This window comes from Macaca mulatta, chromosome 10 (assembly GCF_049350105.2).
Source record: "Macaca mulatta isolate MMU2019108-1 chromosome 10, T2T-MMU8v2.0, whole genome shotgun sequence".
Taxonomy (NCBI): Eukaryota; Metazoa; Chordata; class Mammalia; order Primates; family Cercopithecidae; genus Macaca; species Macaca mulatta.
Genome location: NC_133415.1, coordinates 27800803 through 27819992, shown reverse-complemented (window position 1 = coordinate 27819992; position 19190 = coordinate 27800803). Strand labels below are relative to the sequence as shown.

General features: G+C 44.0%; 1 protein-coding gene and 1 pseudogene across 2 annotated transcripts in view; both read left to right on the top strand.

The window, feature by feature from the left end:
- LOC100424995 (beta-glucuronidase-like) overlaps nucleotides 1-19190 on the top strand; it is a 433296-nt pseudogene that overhangs the window by 31656 nt on the left and 382450 nt on the right. The window lies entirely within an intron of this gene.
- LOC114670533 (uncharacterized) overlaps nucleotides 1-19190 on the top strand; it is a 30294-nt gene that overhangs the window by 8394 nt on the left and 2710 nt on the right. The window contains exons 4-16 of the mRNA XM_077950383.1: nucleotides 2246-2313; nucleotides 3244-3265; nucleotides 6046-6128; nucleotides 7497-7518; nucleotides 10245-10339; nucleotides 10811-10832; nucleotides 11135-11176; nucleotides 13169-13263; nucleotides 13731-13752; nucleotides 14055-14096; nucleotides 16095-16189; nucleotides 16661-16682; nucleotides 17308-17349. Of these exons, the coding sequence (XP_077806509.1) occupies nucleotides 2246-2313; nucleotides 3244-3265; nucleotides 6046-6128; nucleotides 7497-7518; nucleotides 10245-10339; nucleotides 10811-10832; nucleotides 11135-11176; nucleotides 13169-13263; nucleotides 13731-13752; nucleotides 14055-14096; nucleotides 16095-16189; nucleotides 16661-16682; nucleotides 17308-17349 (672 nt within the window). The remainder of the gene's footprint in view (nucleotides 1-2245; nucleotides 2314-3243; nucleotides 3266-6045; nucleotides 6129-7496; nucleotides 7519-10244; nucleotides 10340-10810; nucleotides 10833-11134; nucleotides 11177-13168; nucleotides 13264-13730; nucleotides 13753-14054; nucleotides 14097-16094; nucleotides 16190-16660; nucleotides 16683-17307; nucleotides 17350-19190) is intronic.

The window sequence follows — 19190 nt, the reverse complement described above, 5'->3', positions numbered from 1 at the left end:
CTGATATCAGGAGATGCGCCCACCTCGGCCTACCAAAGTGGTGGGATTACAGGTGTGAGCCACCATGCCTGGCTGACATGTGTTTCAACTGGACAGACCCCCTAGCACTGGGCCTGTAGCTGCAGCACTCCTGAGTAGCAGGGGAGGTGGGGAAGGACATGAGTTCCAGTGCATCAGGAGCTCAGCAAAGGGATGGGGACTGATTCCAGAGTCCAGCTCATCCTTGCAACTCTTCTGTGGAATCCAGAACACGTCAGTTTCCAGTTATTTTATAGAATGTTTGGAATCTTCAGTGTCAAACTCTGTCTGCGTTGTATCTTCCCACAGGGTGGATAGAGGAACCCTGGCTATGGGTGTTTCCTGCCAGGGCAGTGACTGTGTCTTCCTCATTAGTCCTTACCCCAGAGCTCAGTCCTGGGGAGAACATGTTAGGCCTCATGGGCATTGTAGTGAACACATCCCTGGGGTGAGTTCTAGGTCAGCCCTGGGCTGGGATCTAGCGCACATGTGGAAATGTTCCCTTCTCAACCTGTCCAGCCTGTTGAGCCCTACACCAATCCTGGAGCCTGCCCCAGCTTCTGAGTCAGGGTCCCTGGAGATGAGGTTGAGCTCCTGAGGACAGTGAGGTGCCCCTGCCCCTCGGCTCCTGCTTCTCTGATGGTGTCTAGACAGGGAGTGCAGGGGCACGGTCTTCCCCTGTGTGCACATGCGCCCCCTGCTGGAATCCCTCTGGATCTGGATGTTGTCCTCGTTGTCATATCCCCAGCCCCACACAGTGACTGGCCCTTGTGCACTTGCCCAGGAAGTAACCATAAATGTATGGTGGGAGCACAGCTGTAAACCATTTCACAAGAAAACACCAGGGGAGGGGGTCATGTCTTCCTCGTGTCTGGATTTCCTGTGCTGTCTAGTGTGGTTATCAGTCATATATGTGCCTCTTTATATTTAAATACATTTAAGTATTTACAAGTAAAAGTTCAGGGCCTGGCATGGTGGCTCACACCTGTAATTCCAGCACTTTGGGAGGCCAGGGCGGGTGAATCACCCACCAGCCTGGCCAACATGGTGAGACCAGCCTGGCCAACATGGTGAAACCCCATCTCTACTAAAAATGCAAAAATTAGCTGTGTGTGGTGGTGCGTGCCTGTAATCCCAGCTACTCGGGAAACAGGCAGGAGCTGAACCCGGGAGGCAGAGGTTGCAGTGAGCCGAGTTCATGCCATTGTACTCCAGCCTGGGCAGCAAGAGTGATCCTCTGTCTCAAAAAATTAAAAAAAAAAAAAAAAAGAACCTCATCACAACAGCCACCGTGCAATGGCCCAACAGAATGCTCTTTCACATCTGCTGTGAGCCTGGCTGAGGGATCGATTATTGAACTCCTCTAACTCAAAGCATGCACATCAAAGTGGGAATCTCAGGGCTGTGAGATTGGAGGTGAGACCTATAATGGGCCAGTGGAAGAAAAAAGTTGAAACGTGGTTCCTTCAGTTCCTCTTTCTCACTCGAAAGTTGGCAAGTGTGAGCGATGCGTTTCTAGAGACCTCTGACTCCCCAGAGCCCAGGGAGAGTCTGACAACACCAAGGGAAGGGGAGAGTGATCTCTTGTAACCCAGTGTGGCCTCACCTGGAGTAGGAGGGTGGGCGAGTTGCTCTCTGGAATAAGTTCTTGTGGAGTTTTTGTCTCTAAAAATTGGCCAGTGGACCCCATCCATGAGGGCAGCTGCAGTGAGGCAGATCTGCAGGTAGAGAATGATACTCTAGGAGGATCTCTGGGAGCAGTTGGGTGACACCTGTTGCTTTGGAATGTAGGAAAAGAGCAATGAAGACAGAACGAAAGGAAATATGTGTAGAAGCCTGACATGTTCCTTTTGTATTTTAATAAGATAGAGATGAGACAATTTATGTCCATGGGCTTTGTGTGCTGTGTTTGTAACCATTTTTTTCTTGCTCTGGTGTTTAATGGTTATCTTTCCAAAAGACCAGTTTGTCTTGTCTATGTCACAGCAAACATCAAAGCCTTGATCTTTGACTTGGGAATGCAGAGTCTTATTAGGTCCAGGCACTGACTAAGATGCGAGGTATCTGGTGAGACTCCCTCATGCTCACCACTTGAACATAGTTGTTTCTCTGAGATGGTCTCAGAATCTTCAGTCCCACGCTCCATATGCCGCATCCAGCAAAGCTCCCTGAGGGACTCACAGTCTCCAACCACCAGGGCACTGACATTAACTCTGTGTCCTTTTAGGTTCCCCTGAGGACAGCCTGAGTTTAAAATCTCTACCACCAAATGAGGAAGACAATGATGATGCCCAGGTAAGACCCCCTTTCTTTGCCTTCTAAGGAAATGCAACTTTCCTGATGTGAGAAACAAACTCACCCATCCACACCCAAAGAATGGACTCAGAGGCCTGCAGAACAGAGAAAGTGAGACTTTTAATGATGGTCTTGCAAGATCGGGTGTCTGATGGGCAGACACACCCAGCACAGTTTCAACAAGCAATCCACAATGCATTGCTATCCTAGTCAGCTCAGGGGCTCTTCAAGTATTTGACTTATGACCTAAGTAGCTGGGTAGGCTGATAAGAACAGACAAAGAGCTATTTTGCAGGCTAGTAAACTTTCAACTTAGACTAAACTTCTTTGTTAAAATGAGGACAACTAAGTGGGGTGGAAGCGGGGAGCCAACAAGCCGGCATTGCCTATCCAACCAGGAGCCTAGTGTTTCTTCTGTCCTTTGCTGACCTAAACATGTTCAAGGCACTTTGCCTTAAAGATGGACCACTGTATATATTATTTCCTTCACCTGATTTCTTTCCTTCTCAATTAATGTTGATATAAGAATATGATGAGGCACATTATGTACAACATACACAATAGTCCTTCTTGGGGTGGAGTTCAGTGGGAACGTCTTCCCATCTAATACATGACACACTAGGATGTTTTTAAATGACAGCATCCATCATCAACTGTAATGCAGAGGGATTTTCCTCCACGCCAGTTTTCCTCTTTGAATTACGCATTGTACTAATTTACCAATCTAAATCAACTTCAAAGAAATTCTGTGGGAAAAGCTCTTGTATTTTCCACACATGTCCTCTATGCTAGAATGCTTTGTCTTTGACATGGACTCAGCCACTGTTTTACAACTAGTTTTCTGAAGTCATGAAGAAACTAACAGGTCTGTGTAAGGGGTGTAGCAGAATTGATCTGATCCTCATAGCATCTTCTTTTCTCTCGTTGCAGATTTTACCATCACCCATCCAGGGTACGTACCTTGAATTAACTCACTTTCTGAGAAACAAACTTGTTGGCTTTAATATACAGAAACCTTAATCTGGGTTCCTGTTAAAAACTATTGGGGATCTGGTGAGAGCAAATGATTTTGCAAGTGTATAGCTGTGAGTAGAGGGGCTGTAGAAATGTGTGTGAACCCAGAGGACCAACCAGGAGATTTTGTGTGAGTCAGTGTGTCTTCACCTGGAGTAGGAGACGTGAGTGCAGCTCTCACTGACTTATCCTGATGTTGGTGGCTCTAAAGAGTGGATTCTGGAGAATCTCATCAGGGAAGAGGATGCCTTTCCAGGTAGGTAAGGTTTCAGGTGGGGTCTAATAAAACAGCATTTCCAGGAACCTTCATGTTATGCCTGCTGCTTGGGAGGCTGAGGTAGGGTGTAGAAAGAGAAAAAAAAAAATAGTAAATATAAGCCACATTTGTTCTTTTCAAAGTTTAATGTCATCATGGTGGGAAGTGTTATGTTTATGGGCTTTTGCGTATCCTGTGTTTTCGATCACCTCTTCTTGCTTTATTATTTAAAGATGATTTTTCTGAGAACACCTGCTCTTTTCTGTCTCTGCCACTACAAAATCTCAGAGCCTGTGGTTTGGGACACAGTTCTACCACAGGCAGTTACTTCATCCTGGATATAAAATTATTCTGCAGTGTGCCCAAATGCTTAGGAGAAATTGATCCTCACCTTACGAACTGTTAAGTTTCATGACCACACATTCCTTTGTCTGTCCTTGCTGTTTATCTCTGGTATCAAGCCATCTCCCTGGGCATGGAGGACAGAATGAAAATTCACTCTGGGCTCACTGCAAAAGCTCCAGTGTGTTGGAAATGCAGGAAGAAGCAGAACCTTGAGCACACTGTCAGCATTCCATTTCTTCATGTGAATGAGAATATGCAGTTTTACCATCATTTGTGGAAGAGGCTTTCCTTTCCCCATTGTGTATTCTTGGCATCTTTGTTGAAGATCAGCTGACTCTGTGTGTGCATTTAATTCTGGGCTTTCGATTCTATATCTGTGATACTTATGTGTGCCCCCACACTAGAAGCAGGCTGTCTGAATTTCTCTGTTTTTTTGTAGATTTCAGTCTCATGAATGTGCTTCCTGCAACACAATTCTTTTTCAACATTACCATGGTTATTTGAGGCACATAAAAATCCATTAAAGTCTTAGGATTAATTTTCCATTTCTGCACAGATGGCTGTTGTCAGTTTGCTAGCAGTTTTTGTGAGTCTGTAGATCATGTGTGTATTATGTGTTAGGTTTACTCTTTCGATCCATGAATATGGGAAGCCTTTCAACTTATTTGTATGTTCTTTACTTACTAGAATCTTTATGTTGACAGCTGATTAGTTAGATTTAACATGATCGATATAAATTTGTGAGTTCTTTTTTTTTCTTTCTTTTTTTTTTTTTTGAGACGGAGTCTCACTCTGTCACTATACTGGGGTGCAGTGATGTGATCTCCGCTCACTGCCACCTCCACCTCCACGGTTCAAGTGATTCTCCTGCCTTATCATCCCGAGTAGCTGAGACTACAAGTGCATGCCACCACACCCAGCTGATTTTTGTATTTCTAGTAGAGGCGTGGTTTTACCATGTTGGCCAGGATGGTCTCAATCTCTTGACCTTGTGATCCGCCTGCCTCAGCCTCCCAACATGCTGGGATTACAGGCATGAGTCACCCCTCCCGACCAAATTTGTGATTTGTTATACCAATATTTTGTATGTCTGAATGAATAGGCATCAAATAAAAAAATTTATGTAAACTCGTTAACCAAAAATCAGCCCCGTACTCATGGACCTTTTTTCATGAATTTGTTCATTAGTATACATTTCCTTATTTCAGTAGATCATGTATATTTGAACCTGGAAACTTATCCTAATGGCAGAAAGTGTTCAGAGTCACGTCTCTCAGCTTCACTGGTGTAGGTTGCACAGGGTCGGTGAGCTTGGCCTGTTTGAATAAAGCCTGATCTTCAGGGAATCTCCTGAGGGAGAATGACACAGAGTTGCTGAAGCCCCTGATCACAGGGGTCCAAAAGGTTGTGTGCACACACCATGGTTCCAGAAGAAGACTTACAAGGAGGAAATCATGACTATTTTAAATTGTAGCATTTTAATATATTTTTTTAATGATCTCTATTGGCTCACGCCTATAATCCCAGCACTTTGGGAGGCCAAGGTGGGTGAATCACGAGGTCAGGAGATCCAGACCATCCTGGCTAACATGGTGAAACCCTGTCTCTACTAAAAATACAAAAAATTAGCCAGGCATGGTGGCGGACGCCTGTAGTCCCAGCTACTCGGGAGGCTGAGGCAGGAGAATGGCATGAACCCGGGAGGCAGAGCTTGCAGTGAGTGGAGATCGCACGACTGCACTCCAGCCTGGGCGACAGAGTGAGACTCCGTCTCAAAAAAAAAAAAAAAAAAGCTGTTTGTTTAGAAGAGTTTCAAAACATTTGAGAGGGAGGAAGGCACTCTTCCATTGATCCTTCGTGTGTGCTTTAGTTCCATTTGGGGTTGACTGTTTTGTGTTGCTGCATGATGCCTCTAGTACAAGGCCAAGGCCTCCATGTCTCATGTCTTTCCTGCTCCCCTTGTCTGCCATCCCTCTTCCACTAGGGGAATAGCCCAGCATCAACTCAGTCCATGGTTGTTAATCAACCACCTCCATATACCACATCCAGCAAAGCTCCCTGAGTAACTCACAGTCACAAACACCCAGGACACTGATATTTCCTCTGTGTCCTTCCAGGTTCTTCTGAGGAAAACCTGAATTTAGTATGCCCACCACCAAGTGAGGCTGATGATTGGGATGAGGATGATTATATCATTGAGGTAAGACCACCTTTCTTTGTCTTCTAAGAAAATGTTGGTTTTCTGATGTGAGAAACAAATTCACTAGTCCAAACCCAAAGAATGGACTCAGGGAGCTGAAAAATAGAAAAAGTGAGATTTTCTTTCCTTTTTTTCCTTTTTCTTTTTCTTTTTTTTTTTTTTTTAAGAAAGAGTCTGGTTCAGTTGGCCAGGCTGCAGTGCAGTGGTGCAATCTCGGCTCCATCTCCTGGGCTCAATGAATTGTCCTGCCTCAGCCTCCTGAGTAGCTGGGATTACAGGCATGTGTCCCCATGCCTAGCTAATTTTTGTATTCTTAGTAGAGATGGTGTTTCAGCATGTTGGCCAGGCTGGTCTCGAACTCCTGACCTCAGTAATCTGCCCACCTCAGCTTCCCAAAGTGCTGGGATTACAGGCGTGAGCCACCCTGCCTGGCCAAAAGTGAGACTTTTCATGACAGTGTTTCAAGATCCAGTATCTTATGGGCAGACACACCCAGCACAGTTTCCACAAGCAATTTATCCCCTAGTGTGCAGGTCCCTCCCCTGGTTCCTCATAGGCTGAGTACTATGGGGTCACAATCTTCCCAGGTGTTGCCTATTGACTTTTGGGGAGGGGGTTTAGGTATTTTTCTAGGGTTGTCTTACTGCATTTTGTTGCAGCCCACAATGCATTGCCGTCCTAGTCAGCTGTAGCTGGGCAGGCTGATAAGAACAGACAAAGCGAGCTATTTTGCAGTCTAGTAAACTTTTATCTTCATCTTCTTTGGTTGAAGTGAGGGCAACTAAGTGGGGAGGAGGTGGGGCCAACAAGCAGGCATTGCCCATCCAAGCAGGAGCCTGGCATATCCTATTTCTTCTGTCCTTTGCTGACCTAAACCGGTACAAGACACTTTGTGTTAGAAATGGACCACTGTATACATTATTTCCTTCACCTGATTTCTTTCCTTCTCAATTAATTTTGATATAAAAATATGACAAGGCACATTATGTACAACATACACAATTCTCTTTGTGAGAATGGAGTTCAGTCTGAGTTTCTTTTCATCGAATACATGACACACTAGGATGGTTTTGAAGGACAGCATCCATCATCAACTGTAATGCAGAGGAATTTTCCTCCACACCAGTTTTTCTCCTTGGATTAGGCCGTGTACATTTACCAACTTAAATCACCTTCAGAGAAATTCTGTGGGAAAAGCTCTTGTCTTTTCCACACGTGTCCTCTATGCTAGAATGTTTGGCCTTTGACCTTGACTCACCAGTGTTTCGCAAGTAGTTTTGTGAAGTCATCAAGAGACTAACAGATCTGTGTAAGGGGTGCAGCAGAATTGATCTAATCCTCATGGCATCTTCTTTTGTCTCATTGCAGATTTTACCATTGTCTGACCAGGGTACGTACCTTGAACTAACTCACTTTCTGAGAAACAAACTTTCTGGCTTTAACATATAGAAACCTTAATCTGGGTAAAAATATTGAGGGTGCGGCGAGAGCAAATGATTTTGTAAGCGTATAGCTATGAGCAGAGGGGCTGTAGAAATGTGTGTGAACCCAGAGGACCAACCAGGAGATTTTGTGTGAGCCAGTGTGTCTTCACCTGGAGTAGGAGAAGTGAGTGCCCCTCTCACTGACTTATCCTGATGTTGGTGGCTCTAAAGAGTGGATTCTGGAGAATCTCAGCAGGGAAGAGGATGCCTTTCCAGGTAGGTAAGAAGATTGCAGGTGGGATCTAATAAAACAGCATTTCCAGGAACCTTCATGTTATACCTGCTACTTGGCAGGGCTAGGGAGGGTGTAGAAAGAGAAAAAGAAAAGGTAATATAAGTGAACTTTGTTATTTTCGGAGTTTAATGTCATCATGGTGAGAAGTGTCATGTTTATGAGCTTTTGAGTATCCTGTGTTTTCAATCACCTCTTCTTACTTTATCGTTTAAAGATGATCTTTCTAAAACACCTGCTGTTTTCTGCCTCTGCCACTGCAAAATCTCAAAACCTTTGGTTTAGGACAGAGTTCTGTCACAGGCAGTTACTTAATGCTGGAGACAAAATTTTTCTGTGGTGTGCCCAGATGCATAGGAGAAATTAATCCTCACCTTATAAACTGTTAGGTTTCCTGGCAGCACACTCATTCGTCTGTTTTTCCTGCTTACCTCTGGTATCAAGAGCTCTTCCTGGACATGAAGGACAGAATGAAAATGCACTCTGGGCTCACTGCAAAAGCTCCAGTGTCTTGGAAATGGAGAGAGAAGCATAACCTTGAGCACACTGTCAGCATTCTATGTCTTTATTTGAATGAGAATATGCAGTTTTATCATCATTTGTGGAAGAGGCTGTCCTTTCCCCATTGTGTATTTTTGACACCTTTGTTGAAGATCAGTTTACCGTATATGTGTGCATTCAATTCTGGGCTCTCTATATCTGTGAAACTTAACTTATGGGTGCCCCCTCGCTAGAACCATGCTGTCTGAATTTCTGCATTTTTTTGTATGTGTGGATTTCAATCTCATGAATGTGTATTCTCTAACACTATTTCTTTTTAAACATCATCATGGTTACTTGAAGCACATAAAATTCATTAAAATAGTAGGATTGTCTTTTCCATTTCTGCACAGATGGCTGTTACCAGTTTGATAGTAATTGTCGTGAGTCTGTAGATCATGTGTGTAGTATTGTGTGTTAGTCAGGTTTGGTCTTCCTATCCATGAATACAGGATGCCTTTCCACTTATTTGTACCTTCTTTACTTCCTAGGATCTTCATGTTGATAGCTGATAAGTTAGATTTAACATGACTGATAAAAATTTATGATTCCTTATACCAATATTTAGTATGTCTGAATGAATAGGCATCATATATATATATATATATATATATATATATATATATATATATATATATATGAAGAGAGAGAGAGAGAGAGAGAGAGAGAGAGAGATGGAGAGAGATGGAGTTTCGCTCTTCTTGCCCAGGCTGGAGTGCAATGGCGAGATCTTGGTTCACTGCAACCTCTGCCTCCCAGATTCAAGGGATTCTCCTGCCTCAACCTCCTGAGTAGCTGGGATTACAGGTGCTCACCAGCATGCCTGGCCAATTTTTTGTATTTTTAGTAGAGACAGGGTTTCACCATGTTGGCCAGGCTGGTCGTGAACTCTTGACATCAGGTCATCCGCCCACCTCAGCCTCCTAAACTGCTGGAATTACAGGTGTGAGCCAGAGTGCTCAGCCAAAAAAATAATTTTTACGTAAGCTAGTTAACCAAAAATCACCCCCGTACTCATGAACATTTTTTCATGAATTCATTCATTTCTATTGGTATACATTTCCTCATTTCAGTAGATAATGTGTATTTGAACCTGGAAGCTTATCCTCATGGCAGAAAGTGTTCAGAGTCACGTCTCTCAGCTTCACTGGTGTAGGTAGAGCAGGCTGTGTGAGCTTGGCCTGTTTGAAGGAAGCCTGATTTTTAGGGAATCTCCTCAGGGAGAGTCACACAGGAGCTGCTGGAGCGCCTGATCACAGGGGTCCAAAAGGGTGTGTAGAAGTGGTTCCAGAAGAAGACTTACAAAGAGGAAATCATGACTATTTTTAATTGCAGCATTTTAACATTGAATTTTTAAATGATCTCTATGAAAAAGAATGTGCGATTAGTAGAATAGAGTAATTTGGGTAAAATTGAGTCCATTTCACCATAAAATTGGCTTTTAATCAAGTAATAAATCCTTTAAAACAGATGCTAAATGTGGTATCAGCATAATTAGATCCTAGTGTACTGACGTGGTCTTGAATATGTTAAGAAAATGCTGTTTGTTTTGAAGAGTTTCAAAACATTTGAGCAGGAGAAAGGACTCTTCCATTGACCCTCAGTATGCATTTTAGATCCATTTGGGGTTGTATGTTTTGTGTTGCTGCCTGATGCCTCTAGTACGAGGCCGACGCCTTCATGTCTCGTGTCTTTCCTGCTCCCCTTCTCTGCCATCCCTCTCCCACTCAGGGGAATAGCCCAGCATCAACTCAGTTCACGCTTGTCAACCACCTCCATACACCACATCCAGCAAAGCTCCCTGAGTGACTCACAGTCACCAACCACCAGTGCACTGATCTTTCCTCTGTGTCCTTCCAGTTTGTCCTGAGGATGGCCTGTTTTTAAGAGGCTCACCACAACGCAAAGATGAAGAAGAAGAAAAAGAAGATGATGATGATAATAATGATGTCCAGGTAAGACTCCCCTTTTTGGTCTTTTACAGCAGTGTTGTTTTCCTGATTCTTTACTTCTCAGTTAATTTTGATATGAAAATCTGGCAGTGCACATTATGTACACTGTACACTATTCTCTTTGTGGGGCTGGAATTCAGTAGGCGTGTCTTCCCAACTGATACATGGTCCGCTAGGGTGCTTTTCAATGACAGCATCCAGTATCAACTGGAATACCGAGGCATTTTCCACAATACCACTTTTCCTCCTTGGATTAAGCATTGTGCATTTGAATATAAAATTAAAGGTAAATTCTGTGAATTAAGGTATTGTTTTTCTATAGCTATCCTCTGTGCTAGGCTTTGGGGACTTTGACCTATTGTTCAATCGCTGTACTGCCTTCTGGTTTTTTATCGTTGTCCAGAGAATAACAGATATGTGTGAAGCACACAGCAGAATCTGATTCTCACGATGTTTTCTTTTATATAATTGCAGATAACAGCTTGGAATGAAAACGGTATGTACCATGAAATAACTCACTTCCTGAGGGAAAAACTTGCTAGCTTCAGTGTATAGAAACCTGATTCTGGGTTCCTGCTGGGAAAGAGGCTTGGGGTTCTCATGAAAGTGATTTTGCCAGTATAGAACTCTGGCCAGAGGAGCTGTAGGGAGGTTTGTCAACCCAGAAGAAAGATGAGGGGATCATGTATGAAGCAGCGGGGGGTGGGAGAATAGCCCATCAATCAGCTTCAGCTAAAGTAGGAGGAGCGGGCGAGTCACTCTATCTAATGACTTATCCTGGTGTTTTTCTTTCTAAAGACTTGACGCTGGAGAGTATAAGTGACGAGGAGACTCATCCAGGTAGGGAACTACGTGCCAGGAAAAACCCAATGGGAAAAGGTTCCCAGGAGCCTCCAGGTTATCCCTGCTGCTTGTGAGGAGGGGCTGAAGGAGGGGGTATGAAATCAGAAAGAAAATGGAAATATGTGTGAGGTCTGGCTTATTGTTTTCAGTTTCTTGGCATCATGGTAGGAACTGTCTCTATGGGCTTTGGGGGTGCTGCGTTCATGAGAGATTGTCTTTGCAGTCCACCTGCTCTTTTCTGCCTGTGGAACATGAGAGCCTTTGGTTTGGATTAGTCAGCACTCCTAGGGATTGTGCAGAAGGGTGTAGGCTTAAGCACTGGGTGTCATCTGTGATGAAGGGACTCTGGGGGACACAGCTCTCTCACAGGCATTTCCTGGAGCCTAGAGAAACAGTTCTTCTGCTGTGTGCCAAGGGGAAATCAAGAATCACCCTCTGAACTTTCAGGACTTGTTAGTGCATGTTCATGTGTCTGTCCTCACTGTGCGCTCCTGGTTTAAAGGAATCTCCTGGGGTGGATGGCAGACTGAATATTCACGCTGGGCTCACTGGTAAAACTCCAGTCTCCTTTGAAGGGAGGAGGAATGTTTGACCTTGAGCACATTTCCAACCTCCAGTTCCAACCCAGTCACAGATTCTGAGATGAGGTTTCTTTCTCCCCAGTTCTCTAATTTTTGGAGAAGCCAATAGTTCCTTCCCACAAAAGATAGTATCACACTATTTCCTATCTTCAAAACTTTGGCTTTGGTTTTGTTCTCTAAGTTGATATCACTTAAGTTCTAGACTTTTTCTTTTTTTATTTTTTTTTTCTGAGACAAAGTCTCGCTCTCTCGCCCAGGCTGGAGTGCAGTGGTGTGATCTCAGCTCACTGCAAGCTCTGCCTCCCGGGTTCGCGCCATTCTTCTGCCTCAGCCTCCCGAGTAGCTGGGACTACGGGCGCCCACCACCACGCTTGGCTAATTTTTTTGTATTTTTGATAGAGACAGGGTTTCACCATGTTGGCCAGGCTGGTCGTGAACTCTTGACATCAGGTCATCCACCCACCTCAGCCCCAAACTGCTGGAATTACAGGTGTGAGCCAGAGTGCTCAGCCAAAAAAATAATTTTTATGTAAGCTAGTTAACCAAAAATCACCCCCGTACTCATGAACATTTTTTCATGAATTCATTCATTTCTATTGGTATACATTTCCTCATTTCAGTAGATAAGGTGTATTTGAACCTGGAAGCTTATCCTCATGGCAGAAAGTGTTCAGAGTCACGTCTCTCAGCTTCACTGGTGTACATAGAGCAGGCTGTGTGAGTTTGGCCTGTTTGAAGGAAGCCTGATTTTTAGGGAATCTCCTCAGGGAGAGTCACACAGGAGCTGCTGGAGCGCCTGATCACAGGGGTCCAAAAGGGTGTGTAGAAGTGGTTCCAGAAGAAGACTTACAAAGAGGAAATCATGACTATTTTTAATTGTAGCATTTTAAAACTTAATTTTTTAAATGACCTCTATGAAAAAGAATGTGTGATTAATAGAATAGAGTAATTTGGGTAAAATTGAGTCCATTTCACCATAACATTGGCTTTTAATCAAGTAATAAATCCTTTAAAACAGATGCTAAATGTGGTATCAGCATAATTAGATCCTAGTGTACTGACGTGGTCTTGAATATGTTAAGAAAATGCTGTTTGTTTTGAAGAGTTTCAAAACATTTGAGCAGGAGAAAGGACTCTTCCATTGACCCTCAGTATGCATTTTAGATCCATTTGGGGTTGTATGTTTTGTGTTGCTGCCTGATGCCTCTAGTACGAGGCCGACGCCTTCATGTCTCGTGTCTTTCCTGCTCCCCTTCTCTGCCATCCCTCTCCCACTCAGGGGAATAGCCCAGCATCAACTCAGTTCACGCTTGTCAACCACCTCCATACACCACATCCAGCAAAGCTCCCTGAGTGACTCACAGTCACCAACCACCAGTGCACTGATCTTTCCTCTGTGTCCTTCCAGTTTGTCCTGAGGATGGCCTGTTTTTAAGAGGCTCACCACAACGCAAAGATGAAGAAGAAGAAAAAGAAGATGATGATGATAATAATGATGTCCAGGTAAGACTCCCCTTTTTGGTCTTTTACAGCAGTGTTGTTTTCCTGATTCTTTACTTCTCAGTTAATTTTGATATGAAAATCTGGCAGTGCACATTATGTACACTGTACACTATTCTCTTTGTGGGGCTGGAATTCAGTAGGCGTGTCTTCCCAACTGATACATGGTCCGCTAGGGTGCTTTTCAATGACAGCATCCAGTATCAACTGGAATACCGAGGCATTTTCCACACCACTTTTCCTCCTTGGATTAAGCATTGTGCATTTGAATATAAAATTAAAGGTAAATTCTGTGAATTAAGGTATTGTTTTTCTAAGCTATCCTCTGTGCTAGGCTTTGAGGACTTTGACCTATTGTTCAATCGCTGTACTGCCTTCTGGTTTTTTATTGTTGTCTAGAGAATAACAGATCTGTGTGAAGCACACAGCAGAATCTGATTCTCACGATGTTTTCTTTTATATAATTGCAGATAACAGCTTGGAATGAAAACGGTATGTACCATGAAATAACTCACTTCCTGAGGGAAAAACTTGCTAGCTTCAGTGTATAGAAACCTGATTCTGGGTTCCTGCTGGGAAAGAGGCTTGGGGTTGTCATGAAAGTGATTTTGCCAGTATAGAACTCCGGCCAGAGGAGCTGTAGGGAGGTTTGTCAACCCAGAAGAAAGATGAGGGGATCATGTATGAAGCAGCGGGGGGTGGGAGAATAGCCCATCAATCAGCTTCAGCTAAAGTAGGAGGAGCGGGCGAGTCACTCTGTCTAATGACTTATCCTGGTGTTTTTCTTTCTAAAGACTTGACGCTGGAGAGTATAAGTGACGAGGAGACTCATCCAGGTAGGGAACTACGTGCCAGGAAAAACCCAATGGGAAAAGGTTCCCAGGAGCCTCCAGGTTATCCCTGCTGCTTGTGAGGAGGGGCTGAAGGAGGGGGTATGAAATCAGAAAGAAAATGGAAATATGTGTGAGGTCTGGCTTATTGTTTTCAGTTTCTTGGCATCATGGTAGGAACTGTCTCTATGGGCTTTGGGGGTGCTGCGTTCATGAGAGATTGTCTTTGCAGTCCACCTGCTCTTTTCTGCCTGTGGAACATGAGAGCCTTTGGTTTGGATTAGTCAGCACTCCTAGGGATTGTGCAGAAGGGTGTAGGCTTAAGCACTGGGTGTCATCTGTGATGAAGGGACTCTGGGGGACACAGCTCTCTCAAAGGCATTTCCTGGAACCTAGAGACACAGTTCTTCTGCTGTGTGCCAAGGGGAAATCGAGAATCACCCTCTGAGCTTTCAGGACTCGTTAGTGCACATTCATGTTTCTGTCCTCACTGTGCGCTCCTGGTTTAAAGGAATCTCCTGGGGTAGATGGCGGACTGAATATTCACTCTGGGCTCACTGGTAAAACTCCAGTCTCCTTTGAAGGGAGGAGGAATGTTTGACCTTGAGCATATTTCCAGCCTGCAGTTCCAACCCAGTCACAGATTCTGAGATGAGGTTTCTTTCTCCTCAGTTCTCTAATTTTTGGAGAAGCCAATAGTTCCTTCCCACAAAAGATAGTATCACACTATTTCCTATCTTCAAAACTTTGGCTTTGGTTTTGTTCTCTAAGTTGATATTCATCACTTAAGTTCTAGACTTTTTCTTTTTTTATTTTTTTTTTCTGAGACAAAGTCTCGCTCTCTCGCCCAGGCTGGAGTGCAGTGGTGTGATCTCAGCTCACTGCAAGCTCTGCCTCCCGGGTTCGCGCCATTCTTCTGCCTCAGCCTCCCGAGTAGCTGGGACTACGGGCGCCCACCACCACGCTTGGCTAATTTTTTTGTATTTTTGATAGAGACAGGGTTTCACCATGTTGGCCAGGCTGGTCGTGAACTCTTGACATCAGGTCATCCACCCACCTCAGCCCCAAACTGCTGGAATTACAGGTGTGAGCCAGAGTGCTCAGCCAAAAAAATAATTTTTATGTAAGCTAGTTAACCAAAAATCACCCCCGTACTCATGAACATTTTTTCATGAATTCATTCATTTCTATTGGTATACATTTCCTCATTTCAGTAGATAAGGTGTATTTGAACCTGGAAGCTTATCCTCATGGCAGAAAGTGTTCAGAGTCACGTCTCTCAGCTTCACTGGTGTAGGTAGAGCAGGCTGTGTGAGTTTGGCCTGTTTGAAGGAAGCCTGATTTTTAGGGAATCTCCTCAGGGAGAGTCGTCACACAGGAGCTGCTGGAGCGCCTGATCACAGGGGTCCAAAAGGGTGTGTAGAAGTGGTTCCAGAAGAAGACTTACAAAGAGGAAATCATGACTATTTTTAATTGCAGCATTTTAACATTGAATTTTTAAATGATCTCTATGAAAAAGAATGTGCGATTAATAGAATAGAGTAATTTGGGTAAAATTGAGTCCATTTCACCATAACATTGGCTTTTAATCAAGTAATAAATCCTTTAAAACAGATGCTAAATGTGGTATCAGCATAATTAGATCCTAGTGTACTGACGTGGTCTTGAATATGTTAAGAAAATGCTGTTTGTTTTGAAGAGTTTCAAAACATTTGAGAGGGAGAAAGGACTCTTCCACTGACCCTCAGTATGCATTTTAGATCCATTTGGGGTTGTATGTTTTGTGTTGCTGCCTGATGCCTCTAGTACGAGGCCGACGCCTTCATGTCTCGTGTCTTTCCTGCTCCCCTTCTCTGCCATCCCTCTCCCACTCAGGGGAATAGCCCAGCATCAACTCAGTTCACGCTTGTCAACCACCTCCATACACCACATCCAGCAAAGCTCCCTGAGTGACTCACAGTCACCAACCACCAGTGCACTGATCTTTCCTCTGTGTCCTTCCAGTTTGTCCTGAGGATGGCCTGTTTTTAAGAGGCTCACCACAACGCAAAGATGAAGAAGAAGAAAAAGAAGATGATGATGATAATAATGATGTCCAGGTAAGACTCCCCTTTTTGGTCTTTTACAGCAGTGTTGTTTTCCTGATTCTTTACTTCTCAGTTAATTTTGATATGAAAATCTGGCAGTGCACATTATGTACACTGTACACTATTCTCTTTGTGGGGCTGGAATTCAGTAGGCGTGTCTTCCCAACTGATACATGGTCCACTAGGGTGCTTTTCAATGACAGCATCCAGTATCAACTGGAATACTGAGGCATTTTCCACAATACCACTTTTCCTCCTTGGATTAAGCATTGTGCATTTGAATATAAAATTAAAGGTAAATTCTGTGAATTAAGGTATTGTTTTTCTATAGCTATCCTCTGTGCTAGGCTTTGGGGACTTTGACCTATTGTTCAATCGCTGTACCACCTTCTGGTTTTTTATCGTTGTCCAGAGAATAACAGATCTGTGTGAAGCGCACAGCAGAATCTGATTCTCACGACGTTTTCTTTTATATAATTGCAGGGAACAGCTTGGAATGAAAATGGTATGTACCATGAAATAACTCACTTCCTGAGGGAAAAACTTGCTAGCATCAGTGTATAGAAACCTGATTCTGGGTTCCTGCTGGGAAAGAGGCTTGGGGTTCTCATGAAAGTGATTCTGCCAGTATAGAACTCTGGCCCGAGGCCGGGCGCGGTGGCTCAAGCCTGTAATCCCAGCACTTTGGGAGGCTGAGACGGGTGGATCACGAGGTCAGGAGATCGAGACCATCCTGGTGAACATGGTGAAACCCCGTCTCTACTAAAAAAAAAAAATACAAAAAACTAGCCGGGCGAGGTGGTGGCGCCTGTAGTCCCAGCTACTCGGGAGGCTGAGGCAGAAGAATGGCGTAAACCCGGGAGGCGGAGCTTGCAGTGAGCTGAGGTCCGGCCACTGCACTCCAGCCTGGGCGACAGAGCCAGACTCAGTCTCAAAAAAAAAAAAAAAAAAAAAAGAACTCTGGCCCGAGAAGCTGTAGGGCAGTTTGTCAACCCAGAAGAAAGATGAGGGGATCATGTATGAAGCAGCGGGGGGTGGGAGAATAGCCCATCAATCAGCTTCAGCTAAAGTAGGAGGAGCGGGTGAGTCACTCTGTCTAATGACTTATCCTGGTGTTTTTCTTTCTAAAGACTTGACGCTGGAGAGCATAAGTGACGAGGAGACTTATCCAGGTAGGGAACTACGTGCCAGGAAAAACCCAATGGGAAAAGGTTCCCAGGAGCCTCCAGGTTATCCCTGCTGCTTGTGAGGAGGGGCTGAAAGAGGGGGTATGAAATCAGAAAGAAAATGGAAATATGTGTGAGGTCTGGCTTGTTGTTTCCAGAGTTTCTTGGCATCATGGTAAGAACTGTCTCTATGGGCTATGGGGGTGCCACGTTCATGAGAGATTCTCTTTGCAGTCCACCTGCTCTTTTCTGCCTGTGGAACATGAGAGCCTTTGGTTTGGATTAGTCAGCCCTCCTAGGGATTATGCAGAAGGGTGTAGGCTTAAGCACTGGGTGTCATCTGTGATGAAGGGACTCTGGGGGACACAGCTCTCTCACAGGCATTTCCTGGAACCTAGAGACACAGTTCTTCTGCTGTGTGCCAAGGGGAAATCGAGAATCACCCTCTGAACTTTCAGGACTTGTTAGTGCACATTCATGTTTCTGTCCTCACTGTGCGCTCCTGGTTTAAAGGAATCTCCTGGGGTAGATGGCGGAGTGAATATTCACACTGGGCTCACTGGTAAAACTCCAGACTCCTTTGAAGGGAGGAGGAATGTTTGACCTTGAGCATATTTCCAGCCTCCAGTTCCAACCCAGTCACAGATTCTGAGATGAGGTTTCTTTCTCCCCAGTTCTCTAATTTTTGGAGAAGCCAATAGTTCCTTCCCACAAAAGATAGTATCACACTATTTCCTATCTTCAAAACTTTGGCTTTGGTTTTGTTCTCTAAGTTGATATTCATCACTTAAGTTCTAGACTTTTTCTTTTTTTATTTTATTTTTCTGAGACAGTCTCGCTCTCTCGCCCAGGCTGGAGTGCAGTGGTGTGATCTCAGCTCACTGCAAGCTCTGCCTCCCGGGTTCGCGCCATTCTTCTGCCCCAGCCTCTTCAGTAGCTGGGACTACAGGCGCCCACCACCACGCTTGGCTAATTTTTTTGTATTTTTGATAGAGACAGAGTTTCACCATGTTGGTCAGGCTGGTCACGCACTCCTGACCTCAGGCAATCTGCACACCTCAGCCTCCCAAAGTGCTCAGATTATAGGCATGAGCCACTGTACCTGGCCAGAGTTACTTTTAATATAATTGTGACTATCTCAAGTAATGGTGCTTTGAGTATTTTTGTCAATGGTTTTGGAATAGCACCAGCACGCACTTCTGTGGAGTAGACTGTTAGAAGGGGGCATATCTTTCATTATCATAAATAATGCCAAACTTTTTCCAAAATGATGACACCAATTCATGCTCCTCTAACATCATATGTGAATAGCCGTTTCTCCAAATCCTCATGGACTCTTAGTTTATCTGTTTCTAAAAATTCCATCACTGTGGTTAGTCTTTCATTTATATAACACATTACTTAAAATCTTTACCAAAAAGAAATGTTGTTTGACTCTAATGATGCAGCGCAGTAGGTTTGTTTACACCGCCTTACCACAGACACGTAAGTAACACACTGCGCCGACATTCCAACAGTTACGACTTTACTAGGGAAAGGGAAATTTTCAGCTTTGTTATAATCTTATGGGACCACTGTCATACATGTGGTCTGTCATTGACCAAAATGTCATTCTGCCACATATGACTGTAGTTAATAAGCAGGTGCTTAAGTTATAAGAATGAAAATAATAACAGATATAAATTGAGTATATGGGCACTTCTCTATGTTGCCTCCTTCAAGTGTCACAATCAGTTTGAGACAGAATTAGTTTTGTTATAGTCATTATATACATGAGGAATGTGAGTCTCAGCTAAGAGCTAAGAGTTTGCTCACTGCAGACTCCACCTCCTGGGTTCATGCCATTC